Genomic DNA, 26510 nt, shown 5'->3' with positions numbered 1-26510 from the left:
ATAGTTCTGCTTCCGCCCGAAAACTTTACCAAAGAAGATGAAAATTAATTAATCTGCTTTACACTGTTTTCAGGGCCAATTCGTCGGCATCAAGCTGCTCTTTGTTGGTAGTATGCAGTCAATTGCACGCGCTCGGTTTTTGTTTGGTTTCGTTAGGAAGCACTTTGGGTTTGTTAAGTTTAACTTTGCCATTATCGGTAGCAACATTGGTGCGACAACAACGCGACATTTTCTCGTCGCGTCAATGTTGCTACCGATAATGGCAAAGTTAAACTTAATAAGTCCAAACTGGTTCCTAACGATGCCAAACAAAAACCTTGCGCGTGCAATTCACTGCCTACTACCAACAAAGAGCAGCTTGATGCCGACGAATTGGCCCTGAAAACAGTGTAATAATTCATCGTTATTATGAGACCCCCTCCAGCTGAGCGTTGTCACCGCCACAGGCTGGGGACAGATGGGATACCTCACCAAGGCATTTGCTCGGTCCGTGCGGTGAAACAATCGACCTCGTCCGCAGTGGCAGTCGACACGGAGGGACTGGCGGACGAAGGATATAGATAGCGTAGACGCCATCATGCGCCAGTCTATTGCAAAGTTTTATTTGCCGTGCCGGCCATCGACCTCCAGCGGCTTGGCCGGAGCGCGAATGCTAGTCCACCATCCACCAGCGTCGGGTAATGAAAGATAATACGAATGATCCAGTTGTCTCATAATTTTGTTGTTTCAGGCTTCCCGGGCATAAACTCCGACGGTATGGACGGATGCTAAACCCGTGTCTCGCCGACTCAGAGCACGCCAACTACGGTCCGTTTAAGCAGGACTTCCTCCCGGCGACAGATGACGGCGATAGTGCTTCGGAAGCGAACGAACAGCACCGAACCGTCACGTTTTGGATTTGTCGCAAACGTTCCTCAACCTCCGCCGCGAGCGAGGAGTCGGGCAAGTCTGGTCGAATAAACGTTGACTATCGGAGCACCCTAATCATCATGGCTTCCACCTTCCGGAACGCACCCGGAGCCGGGCGTCCATCGTCCGACGGTTGTTTCTGGTGTATAAATTAACGCACCAAATTATCGTCCCGGAAAATCCTGGTCGGGAAAATATGTATTCAACCGGCAGCGGAGAAGGCTAGGAAAGTTTGGCGCCAAGCAACAAGGCCCAGGCAAACAAATATCCGTTCCGTTCTGGCTCTCCCTCCCCGGGGAGTTTCGGCGAGGCTAAGCAACATTTGATGGGACGCAAAAAGTAACCTTGGTTCAGAGAACGTTTAGGTATTTGCGATAACGAGGAATTTCGACAAACATTTTCCGAACAATTTGGTAGGCTTAACGTTGGAGCTGTATTTGAACGGGGGTTCTTGAGTTATTTGTACAACAGAAATTATTTTCCTGCCTAGTAAAAGTTATGGAATCATTTGTTTTTGTATGGAAAGGGTTACCAAAATCGATTGCCATATGTCGACGTACAAGATGGTTGATGAACCACCTATTTTTTTCCCGAGAAAAAATCTAAAACAAAAGTATGTATATAATCTGACTGTTTTAACGCCATTTTTTTAGGAACGACGCCCTAATTTCCATCTCAATCATGCACAATGCATGTAACACAATGCCCATCGGCTTTTGAAAATGGCAGAAAGGAAAATGTTCGTTCCAACAAGCTGTTTGCTAGCGAACAATGCGACGTACTCCATAAAAGTTAACATCACTGCACCGGTCTGCTCGAATCCATTCACAAAGTCCTTCCCGTGGGAGGCGCCTCGAACATATCTTCTTTCCAACAAAAGACGCTCGATAAAAGAGAGAGAGAGACGGAGAATAAAATGGAAAGCTTTTCACTGGATACTTTGTCCATGGCGTAGCACGCGGTTGGCATTGTTCCATTTTCTCTGCCCACGGGAAAGGAAACAGTTTCGTTGCTGTTCAATCATAAAGCAGGCAAACACACACACACACACACACCTACGGCATGGCCAAAATGTTGAACCAACCTGGTTTGACAAGAAGTGTTGAACCAAGCTGGTTTGAACAACTACTGAATTGATGACACTGGCAGCACTGCATGTGTCAAATGACCGGAACTGTTGAATAAAGAATTCATTCCTGTGTGTATAGTGGAATCGGTCGCACGTGTTCCTTGTTTCCCGATCCGAAATTAGACCATATACCTCTAATTCTAACAGGTTATGGGCCCAGGCCACGCGGTGTGTATTAAGTGTTGTTAATCTTTCGGGCGAAGTTTTTTTTTTTTTTTTAAAGTGAAATTAGTCGCAGTCAGAAAAACAAAAAATACAATGGATCTCTCTAAAGTGAGTGTTGTTCGATTGAATAATCGGAACTACCGAGCGTGGGCGTTCAAGGTAAAAATGGTGATGATGCGGGAGGGAACGTGGAAATACGTTGACCCGGGTGTCGCGCCGGCACCGGTAACTTCCGATTGGACGGAAGGGGATTCGAAGGCGCGAGCCACCATCGCTTTGTTGGTTGAGGACAACCAACATAACCTCATACTGGATAAAACAAGCGCCAAATCCACGTGGGATGCCCTGAAGGCTCACCACCATAAAGCTACATTAACTGGAAAAGTGGCACTTCTAAAGGAAATATGCAGCGCAAATTTCTGTGAAGGAGAGAGTATGGAGGATTTCCTCTACAGCATGGAGGAATTGTATTCTCGCCTCGAGAATGCTGGAGAAAAATTGTCACCATACATGCAAGTAGCCATGATCTTGCGGAGCCTACCAAAGGCTTTCGATACCCTCACCACCGCTTTGGAAAACCGCTCCGACGAAGATCTAACAATGGAGCTGGTGCGGTCCAAGCTACTGGATGAAAGCGAAAAATTGTATAGCGGTGATGCGGCGGAGGAGCGGGCGCTGAAAACGGGCAGCCGAACGAACAAGGAGTCTATTGTGTGCTTCTTTTGTGGAAAACCCGGTCACAAGAAGCAGGCGTGCAAGCAGTTCCTGAAGCAGAAAAGCAGCGAAAAGAAAAAGGTGATAGAACGAGCAAAAACAGTGCGCGAAAACGACCAAGCGTCGTTCCTTCTTTCGGTGCGTTCCAGTGTTCCCGGAACTACGCGTGCGTGGCTTATTGACTCTGGTGCAACATCACACTTAGCCAACGATGAAAAGTTGTTCAGCCGTTTAGACAGAAGTGTGCGTCCTGAGATTTTTACAGCGGACGGCAAATCTATCCGTACGGGTGGAATAGGGGATTGCGTGGTTATTTCGTGCGACAATGACTATGGAAAGAACGTGTCGATAACACTAACGGACGTTATTTTTGCCCCGGGTATAGAGTGCAACCTTATATCAGTGCCCAAACTTTGCAGTAAAGGTGTTCATACAGTGTTCGACAAAAGCAATTGCAAGCTTGTTTACGGTGCGAAAGTCGTGGCTACAGCTGATAAAGTGGGTGGCCTATACCGACTGAATATGGCTGATGAACGGGCCTTATTGGTGAATGACAGCCGACACACCATCGGTGGCAGAAAAGACATCGACTAAAGTGCTGGATATAATCCATAGTGATGTGTGCGGCCCAATGGAGGAGACGACGCCAGGGGGATGTCGTTACTTTATGACCTTAATAGACGATCACAGTCGTTATAGTTTCGTCTATTTCCTGAAGAAAAAATCTGAGGTCGAGGATAAGATTCGCGAATTTGTGAAATTGGTTCAAAATCAGTTCGGACGTAAACCGCGGATCATTCGCTCCGATCAGGGTGGAGAATACTCCAGCAAGACACTTAGGAGATTCTACGCGGATGAAGGAATAAAGGTGGAGTACACTGCGGCGCATTCACCACAGCAGAACGGGGTTTCGGAGCGGAAAAACCGGTCTCTGAGTGAGATGGCCCGGTGTATGCTTCAGGACGCGGGCATGCACAAGCGATTTTGGGCGGAGGCAGTCAACACCGCTTGTTACATGCAAAATCGTTTGCCATCTGTTGCAGTAGACCGTACGCCGTTCGAGATCTGGTTCGGAAGAAAACCAAATTTGACCCACTTGCGACTATTTGGATGCGTCGGTTACGTGTTCATTCCGTCGGTAAAGCGTAAGAAGTTAGACGTCAAGGCGAAACGAATGACGTTCGTCGGCTATTCCGCGGAACATAAAGCGTATCGGATGCTAAACACACGGACGGGAGAAATCCAAATCAGTCGGGATGTTCGTTTTCTCGAATTCAGCGACGGATCTAAGGAGCATCATCACGATGAACCCAAACTGGAGGATAGTCCGACTGGAAGGGAAGAAATCGAGTGGTCTTTCGATGAAACAGTGAAACAGGAAGCTGAACCCGATTTGACTCACGAAACAACCTCTGAGTCCGAATTCTACGGCAAGGATTGTCCAGGTGATGGTTGGCCACGAGGGTTTTGGAACGACAACGACAACAATTGGCTTCGTGGACTGTGGGATGATGATGACTGTAAAGTTCAAGCTGGAGCTGCGGTGCCAGAGATCGAACCTCCGGAGTCTACTGATACCGTTCGTCGTTCACAGAGGAAAACAGCAGGCGTTCCGCCGGTAAGATACGACGAGGAAGTGAATTTGGTGATGGAAAGTTTGCCTGAACCAAGGACGTATAAGGAAGCTGTATCCGGTCCACAGAGCACCAAGTGGAAGTCGGCAATGGCAGAGGAAATGCAGTCCCATCGCGAAAATAATACGTGGGAGCTAGTGGAACTGCCGCCACAACGGAAGGCAATCGGGTCGAAATGGATCTACAAATGCAAGGCGGACGAAGACGGCAATCTCGTTCGTTATAAAGCACGTTTGGTGGCGCAGGGCTTTTGCCAAAAATTCGGGACCGATTATGATCTAGTTTTTGCTCCAGTCGTAAAACAGATAACTTTTCGGACGATGCTGGTTTTAGCGAGCAAAAGGAAGATGTTGGCGAAACACGTTGACATAAAGACAGCGTATCTTCATGGTCATCTCGAGGAGGAGATTTTTATGCGACAACCACCAGGGTACGAGAGTGGTAAACCGAATGAAGTCTGCCGGCTGCGTCGCAGTATTTACGGGCTCAAGCAGGCAGCTCGTGTTTGGAATAAGAAAATCGACGACGTACTGAAAACTAAGGGTTTCATTCAATCAACGGCGGACCCGTGCCTATACATTTGCAAAAAAGCGGATAAGTCCATTTTTGTACTCATTTACGTAGACGATGTAATTGTCATTTGTTACACGGAGGAGGAATTTTCTGAGGTGGTCCACGTCCTGGAACAGAACTTTACAATAAGTGTCATGGGTAATCTAAGATTCTTTCTTGGAATACGTGTTAGGCTAAACAAAGGACAATTTTGTATTGATCAGCAAGCCTACTTGGAAAGAGTTCTGGAAAGATTCGGCATGAAAGATGCAAAGCCGTCAAAATATCCGATGGATCCCGGCTTCTTAAAACGAAAGGAGGAGATTGGCAAGAAGTTGGATTCGGCGAAAGCGTACCAAAGTCTTATTGGGGCTCTGTTGTACGCTGCTGTGACCAGTAGACCCGATATTTCAATAGCTACAGCCATTCTGGGAAGGAGAGTACAAGATCCATCAGAAGCGGATTGGAATGAGGCTAAGCGAATACTACGTTACCTAAGGGGTACACTGGACAGCGTACTTTACCTCGGAAGAAGCGAACAGAAGCTGGAATGTTTTGTGGACGCCGACTGGGCAGGAGACGAGAGCGACCGCAAATCCAACTCAGGGTTCTTTTTTAAGTTCGGCGGCGGGCTCATCGGATGGGGCTGCCATAAGCAGAAGTGTGTGGCACTATCTAGCACCGAGGCCGAGTATGTATCCCTTGCCGAGTGTCTGCAGGAGGTAAAATGGGTCCTCAAGCTAATGGCAGATATTGGCGAACAACAGGTTGGTCCGGTCGTGGTCAATGAGGACAACCAAAGTTGCATTGCGATGGTTAGCGGAGACAGAGCTGAACGCAAGGCAAAACACATCGATACAAAATTCAATTTTGTGAAAGAAATGGTTCGGGACGGCATCGTGCTACTGCAGTATTGCCCGACCGAGCACATGCAAGCTGATCTACTCACGAAACCGTTGCAAGCGGTGAAGCTTCGACAACATCGGGAGGCAATCGGCATCAAAACGTTCAGCGTTGAGGAGGAGTGTTGAACCAACCTGGTTTGACAAGAAGTGTTGAACCAAGCTGGTTTGAACAACTACTGAATTGATGACACTGGCAGCACTGCATGTGTCAAATGACCGGAACTGTTGAATAAAGAATTCATTCCTGTGTGTATAGTGGAATCGGTCGCACGTGTTCCTTGTTTCCCGATCCGAAATTAGACCATATACCTCTAATTCTAACACAAAAATGTGCATCCATGAAAGTTCTCGGGAATATTGAGTAGCATAAGGATGAATCACAGGAAAGGAGCGAACAAACGATTCGGCGAATCACGAAAGCTGTCACCGAAATGGGAAAGGAAACATCATCTTTCAGTCTCCGCGGGGACACAGGGCAAGGATGACTGTTTGTACCCATTTTGAGCCATTCGTTTCTCTTGCCTGGTTTATTTCCCAACGGTTGGGAAGTGCCTTTTCCGTTTGCTCAGTGAAAAAGGGTTAGTGTCGTAGGAAGTATCTGGAAAATGTGAAGAATGACTGCACAGAAAGGAACCCTTTCTATGAACCACCGAAAATAAGGACGAATGAGTTGCAAGATAATATCGTGTGGAGTAAAAAATAATACTGATTTGTTGTAAGATATGTGGCTTAGAATGGAGTATGTAGAACTAAGACAAGGATGCTTTGCATCCCAACATCAAAGAATGTTCATTTGCAAGCCACAATTGTGTGAATTGAATTTATTACATTTACTCCTTTTTGCCCCATCACGCAGAGTTCATACAGCAGTTCATTAGTTGGAGCTGATGGAAAGGAGCTCAAGTAGTGTTCCTAGCAAGAGATATTGCCCCTACACTGTCCTGGGGGCAAAATTCGTTTTCAATTTCGCAGACGTTCGGCGTTTAAAGCACCCGGATGGTGGCAGCCGGAATAAAGTAAATAGATAAAACCAAAATGAAATGACATTGAACCGGAACCTCATAGGAAACCATCTCCCATCGGGGCGGTGAAGCGTGCTCGGAATCGATGAAGTCGTTTTAGAATTCAGAGCATACCACCAAAAGGCCCATCGTTCTTAGTGAGCTGGGTCAAAGAGACGTTACAGCAGTGGGGGAAAACACAACAACAACAACAACCGGCTGAGAAGATCGTGAAGGAAAAATGTATTCATGAAGCCGAAGGAATCTTAAAGACTGTCGCGTGTGGTTTGCCCGGCCGCAACATCCCTTTGACTATGTATGATTCAGCTTTATGCGTCGTGCTAAACTCCGGTTCCTGCCGGGTGGCTGTAATGGGGCTCAAGATAACATTTTATGATCATTCCCGTCCACGAGGTAGGGAAGAAAAGCAAGAGAGAGAGAGCTTGGGGCCCGCAGGGGTGGGGTTTTTTTTTGACGAAGGTTAACACCCAAAATCGAAACTGTTGTTCGGTGCCGGCCGGGCCATACCGGGAACCGTTCATTCAAATCAAGCCACCGGCGATGGGTGGTTTAGCGGTGGATTTTCCTGTGGGTAGAGATTGAAATAAATGGTGCATTAAGAGTGAAAGCGAATGGAGATGCGAATCGTGACGGATGAAAAAATCGATCCATCCCATACAGCGGGCCATTTTGGATGGGGTAGATATTGTATGATTGATGCCAAAAAGGCGTGTGTGAGTGCGGCGAATCCATGACGAGATTTGTTAGCTGAGCATCAACCGTTTAATAGGTTGTGTCTACAAATTTTTCCCATTTTGTGTATTGAAATTCGATCGTACATTTTCCGTTCCGTTTTCCAATGCGTTCCAATAAAAACCCATTTGAGATGGTCTGTTTTTCCTCTTTAAAGCCATTTCAACGGAACTTGTTGATAATGGTGTAGTAAGAGAAGGCCGCCTTCAGAACCTTTAAAAAGAGTGAAATAAAGAATGTCAATAAACTGACTGCGGGATGATTTACGGAAAACACTCCATTACCGTGTAGTACGTTTCCAGGTTCAGCTCGTACAGCTTCAAGCCAGTCAAGCGAACCGGTCGCTGGGCGTTCATCAGAATGATCAGCATCCGCCGGCGGTATGAGGCGCCGCACAGGTGCCAGGGCGATTTCCACAGGGCGTCGCCAACCTTCAGACCCTGGGCGGATGGATATGGGAGATGTGTGGAGTGGTTGGTTGAGCCAGGGATGCGTGACACAAAAGCAGGTTAGCAACACAACACATAAATCAATCCGCCATCCTACATCGTCGTCGAAGTCGTGGGTCGTCCTGTTCGAGCGGAAAAGCTCACCGTTGAGCAGGTGCACCAACCTACCTGGGTCTTCAGGATTTGCCCGAGAAAGCAGTAGAGATACAGTTCCGTCATCGTGAGCATGAAGTACTCGAGCACGTTAATTAATTTCATTGTCGACAAACTTTCCTGCGAACAGGTACAGGAAGGGGACAGAGCAGTGCACAAAGCAACTGTGTGAGTGAGTTGTCTGGATTTTCGAACGGAAATGGATACTAAAGTGGTTGGAATTGAAACGGGTGTGGTAGAGTTTGGATGTTTGTGACGGGTTTTACTGTAAATGACAACCGGTGGGCGAGGAATTTTGATTGAATTTCTACACCCTCGCAGTCGCGCACTCTTACCACGGTCGCCATGAAGGCAAGAAAGCAGAGCAGAAGTAGGATTTGGAATAGCTTCAGCAGCACGTACGGGTGGTAGCAGCCCTCCAGCAGGTCGCAAAACCTCAGCAGTACCAGATGATGCCGGATGCAGTCCTCAAGCACGTACGTTAGCTCCGCCGACAGTTCCATCAGGTACATTTGCGAAACGGGCAGACGATCGCTCTTCAGTGGACCGCGGAACGGTTCGACGGAGTCCAGATCTTCGCGGAATGCCTCCTGCAGGAAGTACACACTCGTGTCCACCTCGAGATTTTGCTGGCATGCGCTTAGCTTCACCCGGTACGTCCCGTTAAGCAGCATGGCCGTGTGGCGGATGTTCATCAGACTGCAGCACAGCATATCGAACTGGCTGCTCACCATAAACACAAACACCATGAAGAGGGCCCCGGCGAGACCGTAGACGAGACCGACCTGGAGCTGTCCGAGCACCTGCAAGATGTACGCCAGCTCGTACATCGGCGAGCGTTGCACATCGACCGGGTACCAGCAGGGAAAGGGCAATGTCCGCTCCTGGGAGAGGATCGGGTAGATCGCCCAATGCATCGTACCCAGCACGCAGGTGACGATCCACCAGAAGATGCACCGGTTGGCGAACCGGTAGCAGGAGCTGATCGAGAGATAGTACGTCCCCACTGCCGATCGTTTTCGGAACAGCCGGTTCGCGTACTCGTACAGCTGACGCACCTTACCCTCATACAGCCGCAGGTACACGTTGAGCGCAGGCAGAATGCAGTAGATGCTGGTGGTGATCAGGATCAAAAACAGCTCATCGTATTTCAGCTCGGCGGTCACGATCGTCACGATATGAAACGCTGCGATGTGCAGGCAGACGAAGAGCCAGAACAGTTGATACACCGCGTCCAGCACGTACGAGACGGCGCCGGAACGCCATCCCAAGAACCTCGCCAGGTACGGCCTATAGTCCGTTGGCCACACGCCGACAAAACGCAGCAGCAGCTCGAGCAACCGAAAGTTCAGCGAAATCGTTCGATCGTCCTCGGCGTGCGTCTTCAACATGGCGAAACGGTTTAAAGTTTTCCCAAAATGGCTGACTGTTCACCGAAAGTTTGTGGTTGCACTGAACGAGCAGTGGGATTGGCCGTCGACCAAGTTCCTTTTATTACACGCTGTGCCGCCAGCATGACTTTCTGATCCGGGCTCACGTCAAAATATATTAGGGTAAATTATTTAGCATCCTATTTTCCTTCCACATTTTCCCAGCGGGGCGAAGTGTTGCCGTGAGAATTAATTGCCAAATTATGTATGTATTATTGACGAAAGGCGAGCCGACGGGTTTGGTTGTCCCGAAAAGGGTTGCCCGTTGGGGTTCGTGCTACGGTATTTGAAGGGAAGCTTGTTAAAACCTTCCAGCATTAGTGGTGGTAAAATTTTAATGAAAGTAAATTCCTTCCCACTTTCAACCGAACCTTACCGCCCTGTTTAAAGTAAGGAAGATTGGGAAGGACTTTACACTCCCGTGTGATACTTTCGCTCTAACTAATAAGAAACAGACACACACCGACATGGGTTTCCTTTTAAACAAGAAAGTCTTTAATAGCAATACACAATACAACAAACTGTAACAAAATTGACTTTTTCCGTTTTTTTTGCTTATATTAATGAGTAATCTGGAAAAATCTCAATTCTCGTGCAACGAACACAAAACGAGGTTAAGTAAAGAGGAACGGAGCCGGCCGGAAGTGCCCTCCCGTGCCGTTGCTCCGCAAGAAGGATCACTTTTCGTTTCATTTACTTTAGGTTTCGCTACGAGGGGGCTTTATAAGCCCTGAAATCTTTAAACAATTCTCCGAATCAAGTTCAAAACCAACCTCTTCGCGTGTTCCGAGGAGCGGCGAAAAGGCAACATTTGGGGAATGCTTGAGAAGTGGGATACTTTTTTTCCATTACTAACACTACACGCAAAAAAAATTAAGGATGAAGGATTGAGAATGGGACAAACCTAAATGGTAGGAAGTATGGGTTTAAATGATGTTGTTTTTTTTTGGTTAGTGTTTACTTCATTAGCCCTCGAGGGGTCACGAGAAGGAAACACTGAATGAGATGATCTAAGCGGGTCATGACGTAGCTTCGGTGGATACCGATCGGGACCACGGGGGATTCCCGGCTCGGGTTGGATGGATGACGATGATGATGGATTGGAATGCACTCCAGATGCCGACCGTGCGGGCGTCTAGTCGATGGTCAGCTGCCGGAAGGTACCGTCCATGCCGAACAGCTCATCGGCCGTCTTTGGTGCGCCGGGTCTGAGCGATTCGTTGGCCTTGGAGGCTTCCTGCTCCTTGAACCAGGCGGTGTACTCGGCCATCTTGGCGCGCCACTGGTCGTTCAGCTCCTTGCACGAACCGGCATCGCCGCCGTACTCGCTCGGCAGCATCGCCTTCGGGACGTACTTGTACAGGTCCTCGATGTTGCTGTGGATGTGGATGCGCTCGCGGATCTTCTCCTTCAGGAACGGCTTGACGAAATTGACGATCGTGTCGACGATCGGCGACACATTGATGACGTGCACCTCCTTCAGCTTGACCGGGTACGCTTCCTGCACGCAGATCAGGAACTTCTTGACCAGCGCCGGCGTGAACTTGGCGAAGTGCGTCGGCGTGGCGACGCTGGCATCCAGCACGTACACATCGCCGGCCACACCGACCGACTCCTCCGCCAGCCGGATGTCGCCGATCATGAGCGTGGCCTTCATCGACTCGATGACGTTCGGCGTGGCGATGTCCTTATCGGTACCGCGCAGCATCACCACACGGCATCCGTTCGGGGTCAAACCCGGCAGCGGTGGCATTTGGCTACAGAGACACACGCATATACACCAGGTTAGTTCGTCTATCCCACAACTTCTTCTTCCAACGAGGTGGCTTGATACTCACATCACATTCAGCACTTCGGTCATCTCCGCACGGCTGACGTCACGCTCGGTGAAGAACTCCGGCACGGCGTTGCGCATGGTGTAGTACATGTCCAGCTTCTGCTTGACGCGCTCCAGGCTGAACTTGCAGCCGCGCAGGAAGGTGCGCAGGCGGGCATCGTCCATGTCCTTGGGCAGATGCGGCTGCTTGCCGAGCCACTCGCGGATGATACCAATGTCGCGCTCAATGTCGGCCGGGTTTGCCGGCTCGCGCAGCTCCTCCTTGATCTTGGCGCTCAGCTCTCCGGATGGCTGGACGAGAGTCATCTGCAGGGGAAAACAAAAAATGGAACCAAACAACGGCACCGAATTAGAGATGCATGAAGGTACATATTTGAAGTCGATTGACGAATAAGCGGAGGGAGGAGGCAGGTTGTTTTGCGTAACCTTGACTATCACCGATGCGCACCAATGACGTCCGGAACCAGACACCGCGAAGAAGCGATCATTAGTGTCTACCGCATTGGGTTAGATTAGAGACGTGGAAGTTTAGATCGGTGAGGACGTTGTTTGCTGACGGCGAGGGGACATGTGTTAGCATTATGTTTGTTTGGGTGTGTAACTTTTTCAAATAGATTTAATGTTCAGATTGAAATATCCGGAGGAACTCACTCTGTTAAATATTAGTTTTATACCCTACGCAACACAGTCGACGCGGAGGACTTGTTTGTTTGCTAGCCGAGCTCATCAGGGACTACGATTGGTAGTTGGGTCGGAGTAACATTAAGCCACATAGAGATAGAGCGCGTGGCCAAGACAATTAGCTCATCACGCGACTCCCTTGCTCACCAGACCGAACGGATAGAGCCAGCAATTAGAAGCAGCTGATTTCTCCCGTTCGCGTTCCGAATCGGTCCAATTATACGAGAAGCTCCTGCTCCGTAGCATGGCGAACGCATCAATCCCGTCGCTTGAATGATGCGTCGCGCTCCACCCCGTCATGGTTGTGGTTATGGCCAGCCACCATCACCTTCGCGTTGCCACGTCACCGGTGCAGCTTTCTATATACTTCTTCCAACCCGAACTGCAACAACACGCGGTGGTGGTCGCGTTCGTTGAAACGAAACCTGCAACAACTGAACCAGAGTGGCGCTCCGGTCCTTTCTAGCAGGGTGAGGAGAACTGATGGGGAAGGGGGGATTGGGTTGGCCTTTGGGTTTGGGCAGGCTGGGGCGTTAATCAACACTGCTGGCGCATCCAAACAAACCTAGGGACTATAGGAGGCAGAGACGAAATGGAATGAAGTTGTGGCTACCGATTGTACCGATCCGAGCAGGCGAAGGTACTTTGTGCGCTTATGCAACGAACATGGACGATACGGTGTAGCGAACCACTCCAGCAGATTTCCAGCGAAAAAACCCCTAGCCGTAAGTTAAGTGATTGGGCCAGAAGGAGAGCAATAACAACCTACTCTACAGCCACGTAGGAAAAGCCACGCAAAGAGTCAGTGGTGGGACGGTGGAAAATAGAAGCAGAAATAAATCAGACACGAAACCAGCAGACATACCAAGGTATGTGAAATAAAAGATGAAGCAAGCGTCATAATGGCCATAATGAGCCCGGTGAGGCACGTGAGATGCTGCAGTACCGGGCCGCATCGGTAGCCGACTCACCAAAACCGCTGATGACGGCGCAGGCACGCCACATCGCGAGCACACCGTCGCTGCCCGAGCCATAAACGCAAACAGCGTCCGAACCAGGTGGTTACTGGTGGTTACTGGTGCTTGCGGGCTCGGGCGGGGGAAAGGGGCAGCTTAAAGGAAACACAATTATTCATGTAACGCTAGAAAGCGGCCCCTCCGGAGTGTGAAGCTTAAATCCGTTCGCTCCAACGTGGCAGATGGTGAGCTGTTTTTCCAACCCGCAGCTATACAGCGAATTCAATCCGGGGTGTTGCCGTAATAGACGGCTTGCACAAACCGCGCCTGGTGGATTTTGGTTTCTGGTTTAGCTTTTCAGCATTATTTTTGGTTCCTTAGAGCTAGGAAAATGTTCAGATACGAGCGAACTATCAAACGTCAGCTGCCCAGAAATCTAACGAGAGAGAAAAAGCCAGCGGAGCTAAAAGGCGAGGTCTTTTTGCACATCCACCCACCTCTGAAGACTTCTTGCTCCAAAGAAGTTGTTTATTTTCTTCCTGCTCCATCGTTACTGATGGCGTGAAGGTTAACTTTGTTTTCTTTGGAGCAATTTGCTTTCGTTCGGCTTGTTGACTGCTTGGATGAAGTTATTATTCAACCGAATCTTTGTTGGTAGGAATGTTTTTTTTTATTTTAATGTAGTGCCCTTGCTTCACCTCAAACGAGCATCTGGTCCACCTTGAATTTTGAGTTACCTTCAGGATGATTCAAGTGTGTACACGGTTCGGCACACTCGGGAGTTCATACTTCAATCCAGCTAATCAAATAACGAGTCAACCAAATCAAATAACCGGCGTCCTGGTCGGTGATGACATTCACCCAGTTTTAATGTGACGTCCCGTTTTAAGTTGCTGCTGCTGTTGACATTGACCGTATCGATCGACCGTTTGGGGAAAGTTTGGCATGCAACAAGGACGCAATTTTTGGGTGGGTATTTAACCAAACGTCACCCACGGGGCGCACTTGTTGCGAACATCACGCTCCGAAAGAGGAAGATATTTTTTCGGATCGCGCTACGGTAAATTAGATTATTAAATCAGTGTCAACGCGAGTGTCTCGGGGCAATTTCTGAACGACGGGCCAGCCTTTTTATGGCCATGTCCACGGGAAGACCCGTGTCAAAGTTTGAAGAGACAGCACAAACCCTGCCGGAACCTTTTTCGTACCATCTGATCTCATCAAGTGAGGGTATAGGTCTCTGCTGTTTTTTTCCCCTACCGTTGTGACCAAAGTCCAGTGTTTTTTGCAGTGCTGCAAAACGAAACGAAACTAAATTATCATTAATGCTCTGTTATTTCTCATCATTCGGGGTCGGAGGAAAATTACACCATCACGCAGACCGAGTGACGAAAAGTCGCATAAATAAGACCATCTTTGACTGCACGAGCACTACAGCGACGAGGGGCAGAGGGAGGGAAAGGGAAAAAAGAAAATAAATTAAACAAACTAGCTCCAAATGACGCAAAGTGTAAGCAGTTTGGGAAACAGTTCGAGCAAGATTTATTCACCTCCCGGTTGGCCACCGTAAGACCGGGCGTAAGACAAACGACCCGAGCGGACGAGTTGGTCAATTGGATGTTTTTATTACTGTTTCATAATGTGCCACGTAATGCTGATTGCCGGGCGGTCATTAAACGAAAAAGTCTCCAGCTGAAACAAATAACAACTGACACCACGACGCAGGGCAGCATCTGCGGGGCAAGGTGACGTGTGATACCGTGTTGGTCCAGTTTCTATTAAAAAATAATAAAGAAAAACTCCATCCCAGAAAGTGGAGGAAAAGAAACGGTAAAGTCTAATTGTGAAACTTTTGCCCCGAAAGAAAGCTTAAAGGTACCGTAAGAAAGTCAAATGGATGTTTGAGTTGCTTTCGATTTTTAGACAACTTTTTTTCCACCGTTGTTTTCAAGGAAATTACTACCACAAACTGTTTTTTATGCCACCACTCCGGAGGCCTGACTAGCACAATTTACTTGTTAATTAACACCCCCGGGTCGGAAAATGGTCCACTTAATTTTTCTGCCAGTGAAGTGGTTATCAGTGCACTTCAACACCCATTTTAGATCCATTAGCTAGCGAGCGGAACTTCTTAAACCGGGTTTTGGATCGCCATACGGCTGGCGAACGGGGAAACTTTGACCACACACAGCCTTGAACTCGTTTTCTTTCTCTCGCCTGCGGGAACCAAAAGCTACGGGTGGACACGTGCTGTGATGAAAATCGAACAATTTTCACACCGAAAAACTCGCACGTCATGGAGTAAAAAGTGGATGGATTGTAGTAGATTCTTGGGGATGTGATTCGGCTGGAAAAATAAAGTAGAATGACCGATGTTTCTTTGGCACAGAAGTTGCGATTTGTTCAACTCAATCGGTGCAAGATTAGACAAATGATTAATGGTTTCTTTTCCAATTTTTCTCCCCTGGCGTTCGGTCGGGGAAATTCAACTACAATGGCTATCGGTCATTTCAAAGTTTTAATCGAAGTCGTTCCAGAAAGGAAGGTCAATCATCAATTCGCAGATTTCTTCTATTCCCATCGGCCCCGAAGGACACTCGAATAAAACGAATGTCCTGCATAAATTTTCCCCTATGGGCTCCCAGCAAAAACCCGGACCCACCAAACGGGGGCCACGCGGTGTACAACCTTTCCATGCGAAGGTTGACAACGTCTGTACCCTGCAGACGGTGTTGGCAGCATTCATATGTTTTAGCCCTCCCTGGAGGAAATCCGCCTGCAAGAAGTTACGGATTGGTGTGTACACTTTTTATTCCACCTCTCCGTTCCCGTTTGGGAACTGATGTGGTTCGCCGAGGACGGGAAAAAAGCACTTACCATAACAGAATGGCACAAACGAGTCGCCGGCAGTAGAACGGTTAAGGGATGTGCTAGTGACGGAACCCCGGCCGCTCGCCAACCAGAATGTCGGTGTCCGTCCGTACAGGTCTTTCGTAATATTTTTACTTGCACTTTTGCTGAGTTTACTTCATCGAATGGAGACGATAGAAAGCGCTAGGCTTGGCTTCGTCGGTCGTCGAAGCTGGAGAGTGGGCTTACCGCTTGCGCTGGCGGCCATAGCCTAGCGAAAGTTATGCAACAGACAGTGTTGAGGGTTTTTTCGTGCCCTCTCCCCCTCTGTCCCTCTCTGGTATTTTCATCATTTTCCCCACCAGCATCTGGCCGGATCCGAGTGCGCCCGCCGTTCAATGGCATGTACGTGTATGTTGCCATTTGCCCCGACTCGCCATGCTTGTCATCTCCACCTCGATCTCGGTAACATGTGCGCTGTGAAGCGGCAGCGAAAGTCAATTTCAAAAGCTGCCTACGAAACTGGCGAGTATTTGGTATTTTTTTTTTCTTATGTTCGTTATAAAACTAGGTTCCAGCCTGGAGGGCTCGGGGTTGCCTTTTTTGATGTCACCCCAGCCCGCTTCGTCCAGTGAAGTTATCATCTCGATTCATTTCGGCCACTCATATATTTTCCTCATGCTTTGTTCATGACATACAAATGAGCTCTCGAATGTCGGAACACTTCATGACCCTATTTGCTAACGAAGAAGGTACCCATTCAAGAAAGAAGTGAATGAAGTACCCAGCTGATGCCGAGGAGTATGATGATGATGATGATGATGATGTGACCAACTTTGAGGTACAACAAAAACAGGTTTATTTGGAAGATTCCCATTCTAAGCAATGTTCCATTCAAACTCTCGTTGTCTCTCATTTGCTAGACGAATATTTAAATGATCAAAATAATGTTTTTTAAACTAAAAATTAATAGCAACTGTAAGACATTTCGACTCTACAAAACATCGGAAAATTTCATAGAAAAAGTTTGTCATTGCAATTCGTTTCCGAAATACATGGAACTCTCCTAAGGACTGTGTGCCGCCAACTTATGCTCTCCGTGGAGTATTATTTCACAGATGCATACCCCATGCACGGTCAAACATTACGCTGCAAACTAACAAACTTCATGCCACAGTGAAAACTCCACCGATGGGGAAAACACTAAGCCCTGTCACAACCATGACCTTTCCCAGCCGGACCTTGGGAGCAGACTCAGCCGCAAAACAGCAAGCGCTACTAAACTCTCCTCTTTCTCGCTCGATCTGTCGCTATATCTATCGCTCTCACGGTCCTACTTCCTGCCAGACATCTGGCCGTAGTAAACAACTTTTTCCACCGGATATTCCATTTAAATTTATGTTAGTTTGGTAGTTTTCCCGGCAGCCAAATTGGGATCTATTGCCGAAAAGCGATGCGTCCTGCTGCGACCAGCAGACGGAAAGGACACCGTGCGGATCGATACGGACGCCGGGAAGTTTATGCTTTCGCTTACTTTATCGCTCCATCCGATCGAATGGCACCCTTTGGGCGCACGAAAGCGTTCGCACGTCTTAAAAAAAAACTCTGCTGCCCTTACTTCAGCTGGAAAACTAACAACCCGGGGAAGAACGTCTGAAATATTCTTAGCGTTTGCGTTTTGCGAGATTTATGGCAACGGGAAATATCCCCTATAGCTGTTACAAATGGTGTCAGTAAAGCGTTTTGCAGGGCGAGTCATAATTCATCCTTCGAGAACGCGATTACTAGGCAGAAATGGTGTTGCCCCCGCAAATTCCCGTGGACAAGCACAAACTGCGAGCGCGATGGGTGTGCGGAGTTTGTCCGGGCACGAATTCAACCCGCAACTGCGTCCCGGGACGGATTTGGTACGGTTTACCATTCCCTTCTTTCTCGTGCTACTATCAAGCACGTTTGTTTCCCCATCTCGCCCGGGTCCATCAAATGCAAATAAAGTAGCCGACAATTAGTTCAGCACGATCGAATGCATCGTGCATTAGTGCAAAATTATTATTCGCACACTCAATTATTCTAACACACTCATGGGATTGCCATTTTTGGTGGTGCAAAGAGGTGTGCGAATTGTTGGAACACGGGGATCCAGATAGCGACGAGCAAGCACGTTCGCCGTCCACGACGCTCGGAAATGCAAATGCGTCGAGGGAAGCTTTGAAGCAATGAGCCAGATATTTCAACTGAACCGTGCCGACGCGGAGAATGAAAATCAAAAACGAACCCGGTTAATGCAAACTGGTTGGCCATAAAAAAAATCCCAAAGGAACGGTACTGCCAATAGGACCGATTGAACGAACAGACAGTTTGTCCGAGTAGGAAACATAATTCCCCGCTACAATTACACAGATGGAGCACTGCTGACGTATGCTGCGGCTCGTAAATTTGAAAGCTCACCGAGCCGAGATTCGACGCGTTCAATTTTCAAGCTGCTGCTTTCCGGTCGAGTTAATTTCACCCGCCAAACGGGGTCATCCAACGTTGCCCGCCCGAACGCCCGAGCAGATTGGAAAATCGGCCCGATCGATCAAACACCACGCTGACTGGGCGGGCAGTTAATTTTTCCCTCCCTGTTACGAACCCGCCCGAATTTTCTTTTCCGCGGTGAAAGGCGTTGGGAAATGGGCGATCGCCTGACTCCAGTGGTGATCGTGGTAGAAGGGAAGGTGTGCTGAATGATGGGAGTAGGTGGGGGGGGGGGGCAAATCCGGTGGCCTTTTTCCTCGCCAAAAAAACGCTTTTGCAAACCGTGAAAACCACGGAATCGAAAATTAGCGCGCAGAAACGGAGGCTCGGGGAAGCTATTTTGATTGATTATCGGTGGAAAGCTGTCTGCGGCTGACGCTTCGCCGAGTTTCCACGGGCCGAGATGGAGCACGCGGGCTTTCTTCGGGAGATGGCTGCTGCAGCTGCTTTCTCTGCTTCGTTTTCTGCCGCCGCTGCAGCGGATGCTTGCCATGCCGCTTGCAACCGTTGCGATGAAGCGAAGTGAGCGTGATTTTCTTTTACATTCCATCAAACAAATCTGTAGGACACTTCAGCAATTTTTCCGGAGAGAAACATTTATCTATTGGAGATCATTATTAGAATAAATCAGGGGTTGAACGGGGTTAGCTGAACGAGCGTGGCAGATTATGAGTCAACAGAAGCGTATGGTTGGGTTTTACAGTTTCTAAGCGGCTGTCAAGAGGTTAGCACTGCAGTTTTCGTTAGGTTTAGTTAGCAACAACGAACTATTTTCTGCTACCTATAATAATTCGGACTAGGTACTCGTAAATAAATCCCGTATAATATGCCCTCAGCTCATTTTCCCACCTGATTGTTAGGCTCGGACACCTTCGGCGGACGGTATTAGTTTCGTTAATCATAACATAAAAACCACGGATGGCCCCGAATGCTGTTTCCCCCATCGAGCGAACCAATTAGCGAACCGACCATGCGCAACCGACATGCCATATATGCTGCAGCCGTCCGCACGGGACGGACGGCTGTCGAACGTACCTTCCACTTCAGGTCGGTGGTGGAGAAATTGGTCTCCTTATGGACGGTGGGTGGCATCTTTACTACAAATTTTACGCTTTCGACTACGGTCGGAGTGTGTGTGTGAAGTGGAAGAAGAGAAGAATCAATAGATTAGATCGTGAATGATTGAACGGTGGTGGAGAAAACTAAAGCAGTGCGACTGAAGGAAAGACCTAGAAAAAGATATAAGTAAAGTTGGCAACAAAGGCGAGAAGAGTCAAATGCATGGAGGAAGGGAACTGGAAACGTTGAAACGCCTTTGTATGATTTATCAAAGTGTTTTTAAAAATAAAATTAATTTCCAACAAAAATGCTACAATTGACAAATAGAAAAATTGAACAGAATGTTTGATGTCAAATATTTGATATTTAAGACAGAACTAAAATGAAAGGAAAAGAAACGATGATCATGTGAAAAGCGTTGTAAAAGAAAGCAGAAAAAAACTATCTCTCTTTATTGCGGTGAAAAATATTTTCCACTGCTGTGTTGGTTTTCCTGTCCTCGCTCAAACAATCTCTCATCTTTTACCGTTTGTGCGCACCATAAAACTAGTTCATCGGTACGGTATCGTCTCGGCATTCGCAGCCCGCCTCAAAGTGAGCAAATAAAAATCGATCATCAAACGGTGAAGCGTTTTCGTCCGTTCAATCCAGCGTCAACCGGGGACGGGTGTTGAAAGTGAACGGAAAAGCACTTTCATTTCCGAAAAATGAGCGAAGCAGAAAAAATCGTCGTCTCGATACCAGTTTGCCCGGTGGAAAACGGGCCCTCCTGGTTGGCCCCTGGGGTTGTATTTTGTTGTCGTCATCCAGGGGACACAGATTGTCAAAGAAAAACTGGTGGGAGGCTGCACGGTGCTGGCGAAAATTGGCCCACCACTGACAACAACGAGTAGCACCGTTTCAATCACCATTTCTGCAGCCGATGGCGAAATCCGCTACAAGCAACACCAAGCTCACACTGTTGCGCGATTCGTTCAAATATCGTTCGACGTCTAACGGCAGACAGTGGTGCACCGAATGCACCGCATGCCATGTTTCGGCTGCACCCGTCGGGATGCTGGAAGCAGTGCTGGATGGTGTCGCAATCGGTACAGTGAACCGGTTTTTCAACCAAGTAGGCGCTTTTGCCCGTGCTGGGGGGGGATCACTGGGAAAAGCAGTGGGAACTACTAACTAAGACGCTGCGGAGCAATGTGATTTCCGCGATTTTGTAAACCCGCTGCAACGAGCTGCATCGACGGCGATTGTGTAATGATGGGGGAAAAACTGTTTGTTCACTAGCTCCGAAATGTATCGGTTTCGAAGTCCCTGTATTCATTGTATCCTTCCGAGGCTAAAGTGGATCACTTGCGGTATGATTGTTCTGGTACAAAAGTCTTTTGCGGGTTTTAGAACTTCGAACTGCTACACAAAACAAGTTTCACTGCAAACGGAACCGGAATCGGGGCGGGCATACCTTGGTTTGGTTTTGGGGTTTTGTCGGTTTCACGAACACAACGGGCTATGCGCACTCTTTGGTTTTTTTTCCGGCTGCCGGATTTCTTTGGTCGGGACCCTGCCTGATCGCTCGAGGAAGGTGGCTCTGGCAGCAGCAAACGGAACGGGGCTCGATCGGATCGGAACGGTCTTTTGCGAGATCTTCACTGGCGAACCACTGGAACCACACTGAACGATGTCTTCGGTGGGCCGTGAGGGTAATATTTAAAGAACTGCGCACACCATCAAAGGCCGCTCGCACACAGCGCTGTCTCCAGTGTTGGTGGGGGGGGAACGCCATGAAGATCACGCATTCGCGTACACGGCTTACGCAGGTGGAGCATAGCGCCACGGCAACGGACGGGCCGGGGGTGAGGGGCCGGTTTTAGCGGTAGTTTTGCCTCCCTCCCTCCCTTTTGCCGCCCGCATTTCTCCGATCGCTCGCACGATGTGGGAAGTGGGCTTAGCGGAAGGCAGGTGATGCGCGAAAAATTCATGAAGACGCAACCAAGCAACACACCACGAAACATCGCGCGATACGCGATGGCCGGCTACCAGCACATCCGCAAACACTCCGGCAAACCAACACACACCACCGTGCCATGGTAGGTAGGAAGTTTTCCACCTTCGCCGAGGAAAAGCGCCGATGGCTCAACGCTCGCAGCATACAAAGGCCCGCACCTACACAGAGGCACACGGGCACGGGTACGGGCGTGTCGGGCGGTTGGATGCGCGTAACGCACCGCACGCGCGCCTCACTTGTACCTCGTGCCGTGTTGACGCGTGTTTTGTCTGCAAGGAAGCCCCCCCGTTTTTGCGCCAGGGACACGCGATCCGCTTGCAACAATGCGCCCTCGGTGCATGTCAGTGGCCAGAGGGCGCCAAAGGGCGAAACAGGTGTTTGTTTGTGTGGTGGTGGCGGGGTGAGGGAAGGGGGGAAACGCAACGCCAACAGGGAGTAGAAATAGTTTGTCGCTGTTGAAGGATGCTCGAAGCATCGATAAGGCTCCGGGAAGGGGCCTGCAGTGGCTTGTTGGAGTGATTGCACATGCGTTGGTGATTGCGGAATTTGGAAAATGGTAAACATGCGTAAACGGGCCTCCCGGTGGCCTTCAGTAGCATCTGGGCGTTTCGAATGCGGTTCACATTCAAGTACGGCGAGCTGTTATCCCCCTCTGCAATGACCCGTTGCAGAGTATTTAGGACGAAATCCGTGTGGTAGCCTGAAAAAACTGAAAAATCCATCATTTGCGTGCGAATGAGTTTTAATTAATTTTCGACGCTATGGTAACACATTATCCCCACGGTTGCTTTTGTTTGGTTTCGATTCTAGATTAATTATTGTTTTTAATGAGAAATGGGTCAGGTAAAAATCATTGCTAACAGTCAGACGCTTCCAATTAAACTCCAGCTACCCATCATAATATTTCCATCAAATAAATCGGATATAATCCTGTTTTAAAGTATGCTTTAAATATTAACTTACTATTTAAATTTAAATTAATTACTTTTCTACAAACATATTCGGGTTGGCTCACGTTAATATAAAAAAAAACCTTTGAATTTTCAATGTTGAACAATTTAAATGAAATAAAAATAAAATCCGCATTCACTATTTTTCTTTCAAAGTAATGAAAACATATGACTTGTTTTTTGGTACAATATTGTACTACAATTTTAACTTTGTTTCCATATTGACAATCATAAAAAATGCATGAATCGTCGGTCTATGAATATTGGAGAGGCAGGTATGGAACACATAAACTATTTTTTGGAAAAATATTTTGAAATTTTAATTTAGACAGCTACGAGAAGTGTAATACAGTTATTGCTGCAAACATTATTTTTATGTTTGGGAACAAGGCCCAATTTCAAAGTGGTCCTCCAATAATTACTAAAAAACTGAGACTATAAACTAAATTTTGTCATATTCTCACATGTTAAGCATTTTAAATTAATTATGGTACACTTGTAAAATCGTTTGTGTTTTTTATTGGAAAGTAATTAGTAGTTTCGAACTTCGTTCATCTCAAAGTACCCGTGCAATAATGGTTACTAACTTTCCGGGTACCGGTTCTTCGGCTAAAAGACAAAGCTACATTCTTCCTTTTCATTGGCGCAAAACTGGTTTTATTTCCACCGACGGTGCAATTAAGGGACCGGTGGAAATGCAGCCCACTTGTCCGTCGTTTTGTCGCTGACTTCCGAGCGCAAGTTGAAAACTTTTGCAAGTTCATTAAATCAGCCACACACCGTACGCCCACACCTTTCCGGGCGACAGAAAATGGAGAAGGCAGGACAAGCTGGAAAAACTTTTCCCAATGACACCCATACGCAAGCGTTAGAGGAAAAAGAAGGAAGCAAAAACGCATCGCTTGGTGCATCACAGCGTAGTGCAGCCCATTTGGTTTGTGCCGTTTGATCGAAATTTAATTGTTTTCGTCGGGGTGTCGCTGCTTTCGCTCGAAACTGCCAGGTCCGTCCGACAATTTGGCCGGGATCGGAGGTACAGGGTGCAGAATCATAAATGCCAATGATTAATTAATGCAGCTGATAAAGTTTGTTCGTGACCTGCGAGGCGTGTATGTTGGGTGTTCCTTCATGGCTGTGTTTTAGTTTTTCCATCCCAACGGTAGCCAGTGCCGAGCCGCAAACTACATTACGGTTTGATGAGCGCCCCGTGGCGCGCAGCTCGCCGGCTCTCGGCGTTATGCAGACAACATCTACCGTCTACCCTTTGCCGACTCGGTAAGGGAAAGCATTATAGCCACGGTCTCCCGCCGCACGAATGCTGATGCTCCTCATGCTTATGTATTGGTAGCTTACACCTGCTTGCTCCGCTGCCGGCACGCGCACGCACTGTTGGGCTATCAATTTTATTCCAAAAATGCACAACCTTTATCCATCCTTTTCGCAAGAGCCCTGATTTTCCCGGCCTCGTTCGGGCGGCTGCAGGCGCTCGTTAGCGCATCGTGAAATTTGGTTCAGTTGCTGAATTCGGTTTTATCAAAACGAATGATAAAATACCGACGAAATAAAGCACGCGCTTACAACGCGCGCAGCTGATTGAATCAGAAGCCTGGTGATGTGGCTTTATATTTTCATGCCGAGAGGGCTTTTCCGACGCTGGTCGCACGTTATGAATCATTCAACAGAAGTGTAAAATTCGTTGGAAACTGTACAGGTTATCATTTCAAATTATTTCTTTATTACGCAGAATTACGGTCGTCATAATTTTTAGGATGGAAAATACTTTCGTTTTTGTTTTTCACACATCCTGAATTACATTATCTCTTCTTGAGCGGGTATCAAGTCAACTGTCATGGAGTTTGTTAGAAAATTTACCCGTTTTTTAGTGGTAAGAGATGTTGTTGATAGCTTGGTAGAAATTAAGTGTCTGAAGTGAAGTGGAGAGAAACTCTTTTGGGCTTTCTGTTGTAAAACAACAATATAAGATCACTGTACTGAAATGCATAGTTTTGTGCATTGAGTTTTACAATCATATAATCATGTATATTAAATGGTTTTCGTGTTATGAGCCTGTTTGACACCACGATTTTCGATAGTAACAAAACATTTCTATATAAATTATCCCCTATATTAAAAAACACTACGTAACGTCTTCGATTGATCGAATTTGATTTCGTGCATCACTCGCCGTTCGCAAGTCATTAGTCACTTTTGATCGGTTTCATTGTCTGCGCCGCGGAAAAGGAAGCGGAAACCAGAGGAATTTACGAAACAATGGAAGAAGCGCGTTGACCTACGCCCACCTCGCGCCATGGGTTGAACTTTTTCCTTTTCCTCTCCGTTTCTGGCAAATGGCTGAAACACAAAGTGCAACCGTACCGTCGTAAGTGCCGTTACCGCTGGACGGCCTGTTACGGCCCGAAAAGATGGCGTACGGTTGGATGTGCGAACGGGTCCAAAAATTTCCACTGTTGGAAGAAACCATTTTGAACATTTTTCTTTTTCTTTACCCGCCGTTCCGAAGTGATTCCGAAGGAGAAAGTGACCCATGTTTCGTATGCGCGCCAAACGTCAACCCAACGTTGGTGTGCGTTGGTGGAAAATTGAAAAAAACGTGTTAAAAATTTTCGCCGTTGAATTTTGTGGAGCCTTCGAACGGAAGCATGGACCATGAAACGGATGGTTAGGTGCTTGGAAAATAAAATTATTATACACCTATTTTAGGAACATAAAAATTCGACTTTTCACATGCGCATGCGAAATAAATAAAACAGGACCGTCTCGTAACCGCAGTGGAAAACTGGTTGCAAATGTAACTGCTGGGAAAAGTAATGGCCTTACAAACACCCGAAAAAAGCTCCAAAGTCCCATCCGAACTGGATATCATTTCAAAGGAAAGCCGGAACGTTTGATGCTGTTGTTGAGGTGCGGGGCGATTTTTACGTGCTTTTCAACATTTGATTTTCAATTTCAACAATCGCCCACGCGTAATCCTATCTTTCCACCTCTCCCTCCAATCCGTCTCTTTCTCGCTCTTCTACCAATTTCATTCGTGCATCAAACCAATCCCCCGTTCTGGCACGCAACGCAGGTCGGAATTCGTTATTATTTGCCCTGTGGTGCGATCGGTATAATTACACCTGAAAGCTTTACGCTTTTTCACTATCAATTAAAATTCCAGTATCATTATCAACTATTGGTTGTTTTATTTTTTTTATTTTTCCTCCATCAATACCCACCCACTGCCACCGCTTGCGTGGGCTCACGAACCGCCAACGACACCGCGTTGATGTTTCATCAAATTTATTTATTTTTATTTTCAACTGTTTCATTCACCGCCACCTGCGAGCTTTCTTTCCGTTTTTCACCATCTCGTCCTCGTGGTGTGGTGAAGTTTTTGCAAACTTCATCCGGCTACCCAGCCGCGGTCGGTGAAATTGGGATTATTTATTCCGCACGGAGCCGGCACGTGCAGCGGCAGCGTCGATGCCCACTCGGACCGGGATTCGTCATGGATGCTTGAGCTTCTGCTGCCATTGCCTATTATTTTGCACGTCCCGTAGCTTCGCAATTAACGGCGGGAGGATTAACTTTTGGGCCATCGGTTTGATGAAGCTCAATTGAAAGAAAACGAACATCAATCAGAGGATGATTAAACGAAATCTTTGTGCGGTGTTACTCATTAGTGGAATGAAAATTTTATCTTTATGGGTAATTTACTAAAACCGATAGGAAAAATTGAAATGAAGTTGCCTAGAATGAAACAGAAGAGTTGATTGAATATAATTTATTTATCCAAATTGAGGTGGCTGTTGCATGCATGGAAAAAGAAGCGACCTGTGTGTTGTTCTAAGTATCATCTCAACCCCG

At 47.6% G+C, this 26510-nt stretch overlaps 2 protein-coding genes across 2 annotated transcripts; both read right to left on the bottom strand.

Moving 5' to 3' along the window:
• Nucleotides 1-7387: 7387 nt before the first annotated feature.
• Nucleotides 7388-9755, bottom strand: LOC131262239 (odorant receptor 83a). The gene is made up of 5 exons (XM_058264204.1): nucleotides 8704-9755; nucleotides 8380-8491; nucleotides 8047-8202; nucleotides 7943-7975; nucleotides 7388-7423 (listed from the first exon to the last, which is right to left on the bottom strand). The coding sequence occupies exons 1-5, from the start codon at nucleotides 9753-9755 to the stop codon at nucleotides 7388-7390; spliced, it is 1389 nt and encodes a 462-aa protein (XP_058120187.1).
• A 1174-nt stretch (nucleotides 9756-10929) lies between these two features.
• On the bottom strand, nucleotides 10930-19727 carry LOC131272028 (alpha-tocopherol transfer protein-like). Its single transcript, XM_058273636.1, has 3 exons — nucleotides 19671-19727; nucleotides 11633-11937; nucleotides 10930-11551 (listed from the first exon to the last, which is right to left on the bottom strand). Exons 1-3 carry the CDS (start codon nucleotides 19725-19727, stop codon nucleotides 10930-10932), a joined length of 984 nt encoding a protein of 327 aa, XP_058129619.1.
• Nucleotides 19728-26510: the final 6783 nt, after the last annotated feature.

Source organism: Anopheles coustani, chromosome 3 (assembly GCF_943734705.1).
Source record: "Anopheles coustani chromosome 3, idAnoCousDA_361_x.2, whole genome shotgun sequence".
NCBI lineage: Eukaryota > Metazoa > Arthropoda > Insecta > Diptera > Culicidae > Anopheles > Anopheles coustani.
This window is presented reverse-complemented; position numbering and strand designations above follow the sequence as displayed.

Excerpts from the sequence above, each read along its gene's own strand:
- LOC131262239 (XM_058264204.1), bottom strand. The coding sequence starts at position 9,755 with ATGTTGAAGACGCACGCCGAGGACGATCGAACGATTTCGCTGAACTTT. Across the intron at positions 8,492-8,703 it reads TTTCTTGCCTTCATGGCGAC|TTCGCAGGAAAGTTTGTCGA; the intron begins CGTGGTAAGAGT and ends TTCCTGTACCTG. Across the intron at positions 8,203-8,379 it reads GGCAAATCCTGAAGACCCAG|GGTCTGAAGGTTGGCGACGC; the intron begins GTAGGTTGGTGC and ends CCATCCGCCCAG.
- LOC131272028 (XM_058273636.1), bottom strand. The coding sequence starts at position 19,727 with ATGCCACCCACCGTCCATAAGGAGACCAATTTCTCCACCACCGACCTG. Across the intron at positions 11,938-19,670 it reads CCACCGACCTGAAGTGGAAG|ATGACTCTCGTCCAGCCATC; the intron begins GTACGTTCGACA and ends TTTCCCCTGCAG. Across the intron at positions 11,552-11,632 it reads ACCGAAGTGCTGAATGTGAT|CCAAATGCCACCGCTGCCGG; the intron begins GTGAGTATCAAG and ends GTGTCTCTGTAG.